The 15,730-nt window shown below is 36.8% G+C and overlaps 1 protein-coding gene across 1 annotated transcript in view; it reads right to left on the minus strand.

Moving 5' to 3' along the window:
* Window positions 1-579: 579 nt before the first annotated feature.
* Window positions 580-15,730, minus strand: part of PLPPR5 (phospholipid phosphatase related 5) — a 116,300-nt gene continuing 101,149 nt past the window's right edge. Inside the window, exon 6 of the mRNA XM_004582019.4 lies at window positions 580-1,326. Coding sequence (XP_004582076.1) covers window positions 1,294-1,326 — 33 coding nt within the window. The 3' untranslated portion in view covers window positions 580-1,293. The remainder of the gene's footprint in view (window positions 1,327-15,730) is intronic.

Below are 15,730 nucleotides of genomic sequence, written 5' to 3' on the forward strand. Positions count from 1 at the left end.
TGGGGATTTCAGCATTATGGATTTCAGCATTTCCCCCGCCTCCCCAAAAGATAAACTTACCTTTTACTTCCATTTTCCATGACCTTTTCTGAAGCATTCTTGCATTTGAAGAGAATGTGCATTTAGGGTCAGAAAATGTAAATTATACTTTTAAGCCTGTTCTTACACTTGTTTGAGGTTAGGCATGTGGCTCACTATGTCTTTATATTTTTTTTCTCACAAAAATAAAGCTGCACTCTTGATATTTACACAGTAATAAATGAAATGGTATTTTGTAAATCATGAAGTTCTACACAAACAAAAAACAAAACACATTGACCATATTTCTAGCACTTATGCAATTTAACATACATGTCCAAGGGTGAATTTTTCCCATTTAAATGTGTGAAATTTTCCCCACTGGGGGAAACGAGACTATGAATGGAGACTTTGACTGCCGTTGAAACGCCATCATCAATGGGATGCTTCTCAATAATAATTACCACTGCTGGATTTATTAATTCAAACTGTTTTAGATACTTTCTGCATTCAAAACCTGTAAATCAGCAATTAAATCACATGTGTCAAGAGAAAAGTCCAAATAAATAATTTTAATTATGATACATTACTTATTACAGTAAAAATTGGCATTTTCCCCTTCAAAAGCAGAAGCACCAATCTTAGAATGTATAGTGTGAATGGTATTTTAAGTGAAATATAGGATAGTATAATGTGCAAACATTATTTTACCATAGAACATACTTTCTAAAAGTAAAGAAAATTCACACACTGAAATCTGTTAGAAAGGAAATGATGTCATGCTGAATAACAAACTAAAAGTCCCCATGACTTTGAAAGTCCACTTCAAATGAAATAGTATATACTCCTGAATAATCTATGAAAAATTCTGAAGTTTAACTGGCCCCAAATAGAAGGTTTTTTTTTTATTCTTTTAGAAAACATGGTTCATATAGAGATAGCTTTTATTTAACAGATATGATTCTGTGAGAAACTAAGGTGAAATTTTTATTAGAAATTAATTTGTTCATTTAGTAATCACATTTTTATTGAGCACCTACGTTGTGCTATGTTCTGTTGCAGGTGCTGGGGATACCACGAAGAAAGACTCAATCCTGCCCTGGAGGAGCTCACAGTCTAGTGGGGAAAACAGAGAGATCAACATAGATATTAAAATTATAAAAATTATCAGACAACTTTATAAACTTCTCTTGTAATCAAATAAACTTTGGGTGTTATGAATGGATGGTAAAAAGAGATGATGTCCAGTGCAGGGAAAAACCATCTGCTTCGATATCATGTGACTTCTGCAAAGGCGGTGATGTGGTTCTGCAAAAAGAATAAATAATCGTAAAGTCAGAGTGTTGTGAAAATTGGCTCTGTAAAATATTTAGTGCCTTTATGTGCAATCAATATAACCTAATACAAAAACCTCCTCTCATGTATGTATAACAGGGGTTTTAAACTACATTCTGTTATTGCATAATGTTAGCTGGTAATTACATATATTATTCAATATTCTTAATTAGCCAGATAGATTAAAATGTTATACCTACTTTATTCAAAATTAATGCTGAAATTCAGAGAGATAAAAATGGCAATGCTAGACATGTTAATATTCTGTTGAGTGTTAATGGAATTTTAATGCTACATGTTGGGGTTTCAGAATAATTGCTCCCTCTGAGACAGATGGAGTAGACTGAGGTGGAAAAATGCTCAGACTAAAATGGCATTTCAAAGTTGACAAAAATCTGCTTAAACGGTTCATTTTTGATCCAGACTCTAGACTGCAATCTCAGTTTTTTAGCTCAAGCACAGTATTCTTTCCAGAAAAAAAATTGTTTCCTGTTTTTTAATTAACAGAAATGTTTGCAAAGGAAACTTGTCTTATGGCTTATATTTAAATAGATCCAGAAATGCTGCAGGCCAAGTCGTGACTGCTGAAACACTGTGATGGAGAATTGAGACTTTAATGTAAGTGGCAACCCAAACCAATAATGGCAGTATTGCCAAAGGATTTCCCCTTCCCACTGCCTGTCTAGAATGTTTCCATAATATTCTTTGCCTTTGTTTTTATAATATAATGACATCATAAGCAGGACTTTATAAAATGAATGAATGTCACAAAATGACTCAGTGTACATGTAGCATTTTTAATTATTTTATACCAGTTATTTTTGAAATGTTAGCAAAGAAACTGTAACTATTTTTGCTGAATTTAGGCATACTAAACCACAACTAGAAGAGTATCATTAATTCTTTTGGGCCTTAATTTTCTAGGTTTGACCCACTTAACGCTAGAGAGGGGATGAAGTCAGTCATAATTACTAGCAAGAAAAGAATTCTATTTTTTTGCCCATCAACTCCTTATAACACCACTGGAAAAAATGCAGGCTGAAACATTCAGAAATTCAGTGACTCCTAAATGTTTCATGTGTAAGGTCATAGACGTGACCTTAGGATAAAACAAAAAGTTACAGGATATGCTCTAGTTGGATAAAATGTGCAAGAATCAAGGAGATGATACTTCAGTTTTACTTCTGTGGGCCCCATCAGGACAGTTTGAAATAGGGTGTTTCAGTATGGGACTGGCATGAGTGTTATAACTCTGGATAGTATCTAGCACAAAAACAATTGCACAAAAATTGTTAAAATCATAATTGAATATTAATCAGTCAAGAGGTGGAAATAAACATTAACAGAAAATGAATGACATTCAAAAAGATACTGGTTTTCACACCTCAGGAAGCCTTTCTTAGACTTAGGTAACAAAGGGTCCACAAACTCATTAAGTTCTCAGATAACAACATAAATATGACAATGATCACCATGGAACGAAGGCTTAGATATTGTGACTTTGATAAAAGAATGCAGAAACAGACCCCTGATAATTAGTGCACAGCTTGATAGAAGAGAGGAAAAATGTATAAATTTCAATAGGAGAATGCGACAAAGAAGTTGCAGTAACTTTAGGGTGACGCACATAGCTAATCATCTAAACTGGACATGTGTAGGCACTCCTAATGATACATAGGAGTAACAGTCAGGTTAAGAATGTCAAGGCGGGAAGGTCAATTTATGCTAGGGTTTCAATGTGTTCCCCCAAAATGGGTTGTAAACATAATTTCCAACACATTGTTAAGAATTGGGGCCTCAAGATCATGTCCCAGTGAGTGCTCTGGGGATGCCACATCCCGCATCACATAGTCTGCTCCCACTCCACTTTCAGCTTCCTGCCAGTGCACTCTCTGGCTCTTGACCTCATGAACGGATTAGTGCTGTCATTCACTGAGTTGTTTCAGTGTGTTAATGACAGGCAACATACTCAAGACTGCTGGAATTCAATCTTGGAATCTATCCTCACCACTTCAGTAGCCATTGGCTCTTCCTGTCACTGTACAACTTCCAAATCATATTATGTGGGGCATCACTGTATTTTATGATCCCGTGGTTCTTAAGGGAAACAAATATCCTACTAGCACACTCTCCATTTTATACTACCCTTAAATTTTAGTCTCTGACATGATGATTTTTCCTGTGATTGGAATTAGAAGGATTCTGCTTTGAGTTTGCCATTTTAAGTTGGTCATGTTTATCAGAAAGATAAACAGATGAAAATAAAACACTGAAGTAGCTGCATAGGAAGGTGAAAATTCAGGGGCAGTCTTAGTGTACAGAGGAGGTATGCAGGCTTCTAAGAATAAAATTCTCTTCTAACATAAGGGTGATTTTCCCCAAAAAATAATCTAGAGTAGCTTAAGTAATTATATCAGATCTTTCCCATCAATAGCACTCTACAATCTGTAGTACATAACTTTTGTTAGCAAACTTTTTGAGGGCAAAGTTTGAAATATACAAATGGCATAAATCTTATATGAGATGTTCTGTTACGGCTTAATTCACCAGCAGCAATTTTCTCATTTCATGAAAAATAGGAAATGCATTCAATATTTCTATTCACATGTTCAGAGGAACGGACTTTCTCTGGGATCAACTAGCTGATAATTGATTTTTGCTTTTGATATAGAAATATCTTTTTATTTTAAACATACATATCAATATCATACATTTTAAGGCATGCATGTGATACTTCAATGCATGTATACATTATAAAATGTTCAAATCTAAGCAAGCATTTTTTCTTCAAGAATTTGTAGTTTCTTCATGCTGAAACTTTCAAAGTTCTTTTCCCTAGTTGATAGAGTGCTAAGCCTATGATTGTGACATGAACTAGAAAGTATGCTTCTGTAAGAATTAAAAAACAAAAAAATGGAAGAAGGAAGGAGGGTGGGTAAGAACCAGGGACAGGAAGGTATGTGGAGTGGGGAGTATCTCTTTGCTCTTAAATCTGTATTGTGAAAGACACAAAACATTGTAAATACAAGTTAAAAATAGAATAAAATTTCAAAACTACATTCTCTGTTGTCACCCCACTTTAGAGCAATCTCCAAAATTCTAACATTTCCCTGATTTTCAACCTTTTCCATCTCTATCTCTTCCTTTGCCTATGAATTCTTGTCATGCAATAGTAATACTTACTAGTAAGCAACGGTGCAAACAAGCAGGTAGCACATTGAAAATGCATGCATGAAAGCTGAGTTCACAGTCACAAGAATATAGGGATCCTGTACTTTATCAGCACAGTTCCTGAAATCCTCTTCCATTACTTCTACAGAGGTTTATCGCTGAGAGGATAGAGCTTTAGCCCCTCCAAAAATCAGAATGTGCTACATGAAGCATCCATTGGAAAGGGTTCATTCAACTCCACATCAAACCGCTGGACAAATTACTCAGTCCATTCCTTGAGTGCAGGGATCCCATGAGAAAACAATCCTTTCTTCCTAAAAAGTTGTTGTGATAAATTTGGTAAATTATGGACTAAAGCATGCCCATATCCAAACATCTGAATTATACATGAGAACTTTCTCTATTTATCTTATAGCTCTACTTACAAAAAATATAGTTTAATAAATTATTTTTAAAACTGTCACTTATTTATGATACGTAAATTTATAATAAGCTTGCCAGTTGAAGAGTAGCCTCTGAAGTATCTGAAAAGATGTGAAAATATACACAAAAAAAATTTAAAAGGAGAAAAGGCAATGCAGCAAGGTGTTAATAATTAAAGCTATAGAAAAACAACCAATCAAAAAATCCATGAAACAAAATTTTGTAAGGCTGCTTACAGAATATTGAATGTGCATTAGTGAGTAAAAAAACAGATTTGAAAGATTAATAACAGTAACAACAACAATGAGAAGTTACTGCTTCTATATCACTTTTGGTTGTAATGGAAACCTGCACAGAAGGACATGTTTTTCTGTGTTTGCCTTAACTTTGCCACCCAATTTCAAAATCAGTGCGCACAAGCGCACATACGTTTATTGCCTTAATCGAAGGTGTTCACAGCGGCTTATTCCCATTATCCAGCTGAAAAGTCTGGCAAGGCAGTCTTTAAAGGACCTTCCCTGCAAATTTTCTTCTTGAGCATTCTCAACTGGATGGTTTTGAGACACCTATAAAACATGTTTTACATATTATATAGACATTGACAATGTGCTGAATGTAGTCTAAAGTTCTATATTGTTAGATAAAATGCTGAGATTAATATTGGCTAACTACCATGTTGAAATGACTGATTTTTAAAAGATGCTGTATTTTAAAAGGAAGTTATCAGCAATAAAATTAGATTTTTAACCTAAGCATAAAATTGAGCCTGTTCACTCAGTGTCATTAATTTAATGACTTGTTTTTGGCCAGTTGGCAAGGATGCTATGCTGCCCAGTGAACTTCACAGTTAGTTTGAAAATGAAATGCTTGTATTTGAAGCACACAGCTTTCACAACCTTGAATAATTGACTGCTGACATAAATCTTTATTAAAATTATATGAACTTACATACACAATAGCCTTAGTACCAACTAGGACGTATCTGCTAAGCAAATATATTTTAGCAGTCACAGAAATAAGCTGAAAAGTAACACAAAAAGAAAAAAATAAAATAAAGAAATCAAGAAAATCCTTTTTCTAATCATTGATCAGAATTTAAAAAGTAAACACCACAATTGTTTTATTTTACCATATAATTCCACCAATCTCCCAGCCTACAATTCTATTGCCAAAATGGATTTTAAAGCTCAAATATCTCTTAAAAGATAACTAAAAATTCATGTGGTGGCAAAAATTCTAGCCAGAATTGAAGTGGTGTAATCTATGTTTTCTGTTTTTCTATAGAAATATTCGCCTTCGAGTACAAAATGTTTTCCAGATCCCACTTGTTTTGTCTAGTACACATATCTCTAAAGTATAAAATACTTCAAATCCTGAGAGGCAAAGCTTGATCCTTTAATCTATGTCAACCAATAATTTTCATGTTGTGTCGACACAGGCCACATTTTTATCAAGGGAAGACAGATGCCACGTTTGCAACTCTTGTTCTTTTTTATCTTGCTCTTTTGTCAATTCATTCATGGTATTCTTTGATGACAGACACCAAGAACAACACTGGCAGGAGGAACAGAAAGAGGAAAAGTAGCTGCACATAGGGACAAGTTCCCAACCTACGTCGTCACACCATTTTTCCTTCCTGCAAGTTGTAAAATGTGTAAGGATTTCTCTTGAAGGAAATAATGTTAGGACCTTTGACAATGAATATATCAGTCAAATTTAAACCTGAAACTGTGAAGAGTCAAGTCCACGTTAATTACTGTATTATTGTTTTTAAAAGTTGATTCTTTAGAGGGATAAAAGCCTCCATAACAAAATCACATTTTGGAAGCCAGCTTCATGGTGTAGTTAGCTAGGCTTCTACCTGTAGCTCTGGTATCCCATATGGCCATCTGTTTATGTCCTGGCTGTTGCAATCCTGATGCAGAGCCCTGCTTATGCCCTGGGAAAGCAGCAAAGGATGGCCCAAGTTCTTGGGCCCCTGCACCTACATGGGAGACCCTGGAGAAAGCTCCTGGTTCCTGGCTTCTAACAACTCCAGCCATTGAAGCCATTTGGGGACAGGAATAGCAACTAGAACATGTCTTGTGTCTCTTCCTCTCTCTGAAACTCTGCCTTGCAAATAAAAATAAAAGTTTAAAAAAAAATCACATTTTTAAAAAGATTTATTTATTTTTATTGGAAAGGCAGATATACAGAGAGGAAAAGAGACAGAGAGGAATGTCTTCCGTCCGATGGTTCATTCCCCAAGTGAGCCGCAATGACTGGAGCTGAACCAATCCGAAGGTAGCAACCAGGAGCTTCTCCTGGGTCTCCCACAGGGGTGCAGGATCCCAAGGCTTTGGGCCATCCTCGACTGCTTTCCCAGGCCACAAGCAGGGAGCTGGATGGGAAGCGGAGCGGCCGGGATTAGAACCGGTGCCCATATGGGATGCGGGCTCATTCAAGGCGAGGACTTTAACCACATATGCTATCACGCCAGGCCCAAATCACATTCTTTTTGGAAATAAGATTGTTGGAGATAATTTCTCTCACTAGAGTCATTTCATTTTAGTGCAAAGTTTTTTTTTTCTTTGCAAGTGTACAGCTTTGTTTCTATTTAGGAGTTGATTGTTTTCACGCTATTCTGAGAGAATCTTTACTTTTTTTTTTTTTCTGGAGAAATAGTAATCTTCATCTGTCTTCCTCTGGCCTGGCATTTACTGACAATTTAGCTATGCACCTGAGAATGCAGTCTCAAATTCTGAGCTAACGAAGTTGAGTACTTCTCACACCGAATCTCAGAGCACCGTCTTCACCTGAGGCTTCATGTGGACTCAGGAGCTTCAGGTGAACACGGACGCAATCCCTGGATGCTGCGGTGTTTTCATGTCAGATATGGACTAGTAATTAGAGCTTTTAAAAGCTCCTTGGATAATCCTAGTGTACAACCAATATAAAAAGCAAAGAACTCCACCAGCGCAATCACATCTAGATAAATCCTGGCTCCGTGTCCATATCACCTGAGGTGCCTAACACCAGTCAGATTCCAAGGCTCAAGCCAAGGTTAACTGGATCCTATTCGCTGGGTGTGTATCCAAGAAAGTTTCCCTTATTGTAAGTGCACATGCCTTTGATGCTTGTCTCAGAAACTACTGCAAAGTGTGTAATGCTATACTAAAGTGTTTAATGAGTGATGTAGGTTTTGACAGTCATATATATTCAAGCCTTTCTTTTAAATGCTATCCTTTCATTAGAAAAAAAATACAGGTTAAGAAAGGAAGAATCCTGATTTGAAAAATAGCAAAATACCATTTTAAATGTATTTTTGAACCAGTCCTACTTCATTGCATGCAGCTTCTCAATGGCCAAGGGGTTGAGATGACATGTATCATTTTACTTCACTTTTTTTTATTCCCCCCCCCCATTTCGCTTTAATTCAGCATTTTTCAAATGTACTGACATCATGAAACTCCCGATAAAAGTCAATGCACTTGTAGTGTTTGATGGAGGTAAGTCTTCATGTACTCTGTTCCCCAACTTTCTTGATTTCCTAAAGTAACTAATTACAATAAACTTGTTATCTTTCACCCTTTCATCACATGCTCATAATTTTCAACCTTTAGCAACATTTGGAATGTGAAAACCTAATTAATCTCCTAACTCACCTTCCTCATATCACAAAGTGTCTTTGTTCATGCAAACATTTACTGACTGCTAAGCTTTCACCTGTTCTAACCCATCTTGGTTCTTTTTTTTTTTTTAAATATTTATTTATTTTATTACAGCCAGATATACAGAGAGGAGGAGAGACAGAGAGGAAGATCTTCCGTGCGATGATTCACTCCCCAAGTGAGCCGCAACGGGCCGGTGCGCGCTGATCCGAAGCCGGGAACCTGGAACCTCTTCCGGGTCTCCCACGTGGGTGCAGGGTCCCAAATCCTTGGGCCGTCCTCGACTGCTTTCCCAGGCCACAAGCAGGGAGCTGGATGGGAAGAGGAGCTGCCGGGATTAGAACCGGCGCCCATATGGGATCCCGGGGCTTTCAAGGCGAGGACTTTAGCCGCTAGGCCACGCCGCCGGGCCCCCATCTTGGTTCTTATGGATTCTCTTTTTTGACTCATTCTGGATCCCCTGGTTAATCATCTAAACTTTCTTAACAGCATCTTTCTATCTCTTGTCTCTGTGCATTTTTCTCCCCACCAAACAAAATCCTTGCACAAGCTGTTTCCACACTATCTGGAGTATTGCTCTCTCTCCTCACTTGGTTGATAGTACTTCCAGTCTCTCCTAACATGTTGCAAGCCTTTTTGAGTTTAGACAGATCCCATTTTATGTGTTTCATTAGCACAACAGTAATTGCTATCTTCTGTACTCACAAACTGCTGTATCTGCAATACACTATAACCTCAGGAATCCTGGGAAATGCAGTCCAGTACTGTTATGATATTTGTCACATATTTTGTGAATTGCATACCTGGTTATAAGAAATTTTATTTTACATAATGATTCGTGATAAGAAAGGATCTACTTATAAATTGTACTCGCACAACTAATTGGAATTTACTTGTTCCATTTTTCTAACTTTTCAAACTTCAAATTTGCTGACTAGGCAGCTCATTGCTCTCTGACAGAAAAAAATCAAAGCATGTGGATAATTAAATACATGGTAAATCCTTGTGGAACTGAGAGCTGATCAAAACTCATCCAAGGTGCCAGTAAGTTAAGTCACTGCCTAAGACAAAGGCATAGTATATTGACTCCACCCAGTTGCTGCACTTTCCCTGCAGCTCCCTGCTAACGCACTAGGAAAGCAGCACAAGACTGCCAAGGGTCTGAGCCCTTGTCACTTGGATCCTGACTTTAACTTGGCCCAGCTCTGGCTAATGCAGGCATTTGGAGAGTGAGTCAGCAGATGGAAGACGCTCTCTCTCCCTCTCTTCCTCTGCCTTTGAAATATATAAATAACATCTTCACCTTTCCCTCCCACTATTCCTCTCCAAAATAAAACAGCAGCATAGTCCTCAAGCAAAACTCATTTGGATACTTGCCTATTTTCACAGATAGGTGCCAGGTGGTAAAAACAAAGATAAATCATATAAAGTTTCATTTCGAAACTATTCAAAAACTATAGAAACTAATAAATATGACATGGCTTTTCGAAAAAAATATTTCATAAGCATAAATATAAATTTACTTTAGAATCTGTAAGTACTACTAAAAGGTATTTATACAACAGAAAGAAAAGTGTATTCGCACACAAAAAAAACTATTTAATCATCAAAACCTGAAAACAACCCAAATATCCCTTAATGGGTGAATAGAAAAACTGTGGTACGTTCATATAGCTACTTTATTATAAAATATTATTCATCAGAAAAGAGAGGGAAACCTACTGTTACATGGCATGCTTGTAACAAAGAAGATTGAAGTGGTGTCATGCTTTGAGTTAATTTATATGACATTCTGGTAAAGGCAAAGGTGGAAGCAGTAAAAGGAACAGTGATTGTCAGGTCTGGAGGCTGAAAAAGTTAGACTAAAACGTCAAAGAGGAATACTTCTGGATTGATAAAAATGTTCCATAATTTGGTCATTGTCATGATGTCATGATGAATGCAGTTTCAAAAATTTAAAAGAAAAAAACCTTTTTATGTTTATAAATCCCAAATGTAATAGAATTAGGACTACTGGTCATGGCATGAATTATATCTAAAAAATACCGTGTCCAGAATTTGGTTCTTCAGTTACTAAACTGTTGTTTAAACATTTGCCGTTTTATCCACAAAAGACAAGAACAGGGACCAGTGTTACAATGTGCTAAACCACCAACAGTAATGCAGGCATCCCTCAGGAGCACTGATTCAAGTCCAAGCTATTTTATTTCCAATCCACCTCTTGCTGATGTGCCTAGAAAAGCAGAGATAGATGGTCCAAGTACCTGTACCATCGATTCCGCAGTCAGAGACCAGGATGATTTTTCTGGCTCCTGCCTTTGGCTTGACCTAACCTTGGCCATCATGTCCAATTGAGGAGTAAGAGATGATCTCACTCTCTCACTCTCTGTAATTCTTCTTTTCACATTAATATGATTTTAAAAGTAAGACTTATTAGAAATTATTCAAATAACACTTATTAAAATGAGACTTGATTTGTTCTTGCCAATGATTTTGGTGAAGATAGTGAAGAATAATATACTTCATTGTTGCAGAGCACATAAACGTATGAATTAAGCCAAAAGCCTTGCGTATTCATTTTCCTTGTTTCAGCATTTCTTTTTCTCTGACTGTATCTTGAGTTATTTATTGAGCTTACACAGAAATGTATTTTAGTGGTGTGTTTGCCCTGGAATGGTCTAAAATTGCCCTGGAATGGAAATAGAAACAATTTCCTATGTGCAAAAGATGTAATGTTTAGCTAGCTCATATGGGTTACAACTTTTTTCAATATAATTTTACAATATTATTTGGCATTGTGATTAAGACTTTGAACTCCAAAGTATAAAACACAGAACATATTTCCGATAAAATGGAAAAATACAGTTTTGAATTCTTGTTTCAAAGCATAGACCATCTGTGTGACCTTGGGCATGTTACAAATCCTGTCTCCTTCTCTACTAAGTGGAAATTAGGCACCTTCATAAGATTTCTATAGAAACCACAATACTGTCTTGTGAAATTCTCTACATTCTTTCAGACACATGTTAACTTCTACTTTAAGATTAGACATTATCATCATGCTTGATCTCTGTTTATCGGTTTATTGATCTCTGTCCACATCTGTGGTATATTATTATGTTAGTAAAAGCAGGCTATCAAACAAAATTTACAGGAGGACAGCCCAATATACAAACCAGTTTACACATTCAGAATTTCAAAGGTTATTTTAAGAAAGTGATTTCAATGATTGCGATGATAGGATATGAATACTTCCTATTTATTTTTGTTTACCAGGATTCTCAAATTTTAGACAATATAATCAAAATTTTATTTATTTATTTGTCCATAAATGTTTACTTGAAATACAGAGAGGGGAATAGAGAGAAACATAAAAAGAAAAAGAGAGAAAAAGAAACAGAGAGAGAATCATCTACTGGTTTACTCCCCAAATTCCCACAATAACCCAGGCTGGGCTTGGGTCAAAGGTGGAAGCGGGGGAACCAATACCCGCCTCCTACAAGAATTCAAGAAACCCCAGCCATCACTGCTGCCATCCTAGGTTTGCACTGGAGGGAAGTTCTTCAGGACTTGGGGCTGAGAGATGAATCCAGGTGCCCTTAAACAGTGTGTTAGAAGGTAGGTTCAACACCTGTCCCAAATACATACATGTTATCTGTTATTTAACTGAAACAATAAATAAATATACTATAGTTGTTACAAAAGACTGAAAATCCTGTAAATTGGGTCACTGTTTTTTTTCTGGATTTAATCAAATACAGTTTTTCTTTTTTAGCGCAGAACATTCTCATACTGTTGTGGAGATCTGACTTTGAAAGCTTCGAGAGTAGCCCTATACATTCACCCATAGTGAGCTGAGAGAAGATAGGGATGAATGGCTGTGAACAGCTTCCCATGCATATCTAGCTACTTGTGCACTGGAATATTTTTAATCTGTCATTGTCTACTTTCTATTGTCTCCTTAACTAATGACTGAATGAACCCTATAATTTCAGATACAGTCATCAGCTCTATATTTATTCACATTAATGAAATGAGAAATCTTGTCTATATTCAGAAGTAATTTATTAAAAGACATTTTATAATAGATAAATGTGGAGAAAATCTAGCCTTTATTTGTCATGCATTTATTATAACGTATGAACAATGTAGAAAATAAATACTAAGTACATGGGGGCAGAAATAGGAAAATGACATGTGACAATGTAATACAGAATGTGCCAGGATTTTCACCTAAATTGGTATGCCTGTTAGAAATTTCAAACTTCCATTTTCAATTTACTTTTTTTTTAAAGCAAAGCTGAATTTAACAAATGGAGACAGAGTATAGCATGTAAATGTTTATTTACTTCAAATGTTTCATAAATAATCAAAGTTTAAAGGAAAATGCCTAAAATATGACTGTATTTAGCTCCTCTAAGTATTCCAATGCTGTATGTCACTAGGGTTATTTTGACAAGGTCCTATATAACATTTACATTGCAGGTCAATGTCTCTGTAAAACAATGATTTGCATTACAGAAATTACCATAGTTATTATACTTAGATCACCATAGTTATTCACACACACATGTGAAACCTCAAGGGAATTTGTCACAGGGAGCACAATAATGCATAATCATATTTATCTTGGCAAGAAATCACAGGGATTGTTTCACTGTTGCTACAGTACTTATGTATACAGCATTTCAAATCTGGTGTTTTCTGCTAAATGTGTTATGCATGAAATAGACAATCTGTGTATATTTTCAAATCGATGAAACATTTTTATGTGAAAATCCTAGTCTGAAGTCTTTCAAATCCCATTTTAGAATTATTATTGTTGTAAGAAAGAACTAAACTATTGTAAAGCACCCACTATTTGCTGAGAAGTTTATATTTCCAATATTAAGTTAAAAAATCAGGGCCTAGCACGGTGGCCTAGTAGCTAAAGTCCTCGCCTTGAATGCGCCAGAATCCCATATGGTTGCCGGTTCTAATCCCGGCGGCCCTCTTCCCATCCATCTCCCTGCTTGTGGCCTGGGAAAGCAGTCAAGGACAGCCCAAAGCCTTGGGACCCTGCACTCATGTGTGAGAGACCCGGAAGAGCTCCTGGCTCCTGGCTCCTGGTTTCGGATCGGCACAGTACCAGCCATTGCAGTCACTTGGGGAGTGAATCATCCAGACAGAAGATCTTCCTCTCTGTCTCTCCTCTCTGTATATCTGACTTTGCAATAAAAATAAATAAATCTTTTTAAAAAATTATCCTGCATGAGAACTCTCATTGTGTCGCTTCTTCAGGTAAAAAGCTGTAATGGGTTTAACCCTGCTTGCTCTGGAGCTGAGAGACTTGAAAACCAGAATTTCCCACTACAAAATCCAAGCATTCTATTCATCCCTAACCCTAACTAAAGTTCAGTTCCTGCTTAACCGTGCTCCTGTAACACTATGATTCACAACAGAATCAATAAAAATGTCTATGCATATACTTCCCTGGGTTATTGAAGACTTCATGTATCTAAATTTCTTTGCAGTAGCTATGGGAACTAAACATGACAATTTGTATCCATTATAGTACCTACTCATTAGCAAATGTCTAGATTTTTGGAATTGCTACCATTCTTTTTTTTTTTTTTTAAAGATTTTATTATTATTGGAAAGCCAGATATACACAGAGGAGGAGAGACAGAGAGGAAGATCTTCCATCCGATGTTTCACTCCCCAAGTGAGCCGCAACGGGCCGGTACGCGCCAATCCAATGCCGGGACCAGGAACCTCTTCCGGGTCTCCCACGCGGGTGCAGGGTCCCAAAGCTTTGGGCCATCCTCAACTGCTTTCCCAGGCCACAAGCAGGGAGCTGGATGGGAAGTGGAGCTGCCGGGATTAGAACCGGCGCCCATATGGGATCCCGGGGCTTTCAAGGCGAGGACTTTAGCCGCTAGGCCACGCCGCCGGGCCCGAATTGCTACCATTCTTACACCTTCATTCAGCAAATGCTTCTGTTAAACTATCGTGTACTTTTACATGATGAGCTATACTGGATAGTGTAGACGATAAGCTCCTTCCTCTCTATAAAGCCAGACTCTTGCAAACTATTCTTTTCACTATCTCCCTTCCTTCACTATCTTGAAAAATGAGGAATTACCTTTGTTTAATTGACTGAGATCCCATAAGTCAGAGAAAATGACTCCTAAGTTTACGTGAAAGAAAATATTACTTTCTCTGACAGCATAGACTATAACTGACTCTGCACTTGATCTTTGAAAGTTAAACCAAATTGAACATAAGTGACTATACGGGTTTTTGTAATTGTCTTCATAAAGCTATATAGATGTTAATTCCTTTGACATCTACTAGAAAGATTCCATTTCTTAATTAAATAGACCCTTATATTTATTTTCAAGTGTGTATGGTCCTTTGGCAGGTTAATGCCCCTTTCCTTAGATTTATTTATTTATCAACAAAAATTAATAATGACAAATTTTTCCAGGTGTCTATTTATACTAATCCAAATGTCAGCACTGGGCTTAGAGAACAAGTAGAACTCAAGTGTGGGAAAGCTCAAGCATTCTCAGTGTTTTTCTGCTATACGTATCTTGAGCGAACAGGGTGACGTAGAAAGATCAGCCACACACACCTTGCCTGGCAGCATGGTTTTCTTAGTAACATTTTGGCTAACAGATCTTTTCTACTATAAGTCACGAAGACAGAAATCATGCTGTATAGGTCCTCACTTCCTGCTCTTGTGTACCCAGAGTGGCAGCCAGTGATGTGTCAGGTGCTTTGGCTCTGCTACTCATGGTAGGGCAAGGGGTTTGGGGAGGTTGGGTTAAGAGTTTGGCTCCCAATTTCCATGGTAAGTGAACCAGCTCGGTTTTTTTCTCTCTCTGTATCTTTACTACTCAAATTAGTAAGTAGTTTCACAACGCTGCTAATCTATATTTAGCTAGCCAAACTGACATAGCATGACATTGTTGTGATATAGTGCACATCGCCTACAACATTTTATTTTATTTTATTTTTGCAATAGCGTCGGAGGATTGTTTCTAGTTTTGCTCAATGTGGCTATACTTCAATTTATTCTCTATTCCAAACTTGTTCCCATACTGCAAATTCTCAATTGCTTACAGGGTAGAAACAAACCTTTTTTTTTT

Source organism: Ochotona princeps, chromosome 2 (assembly GCF_030435755.1).
Source record: "Ochotona princeps isolate mOchPri1 chromosome 2, mOchPri1.hap1, whole genome shotgun sequence".
Lineage (NCBI taxonomy): Eukaryota > Metazoa > Chordata > Mammalia > Lagomorpha > Ochotonidae > Ochotona > Ochotona princeps.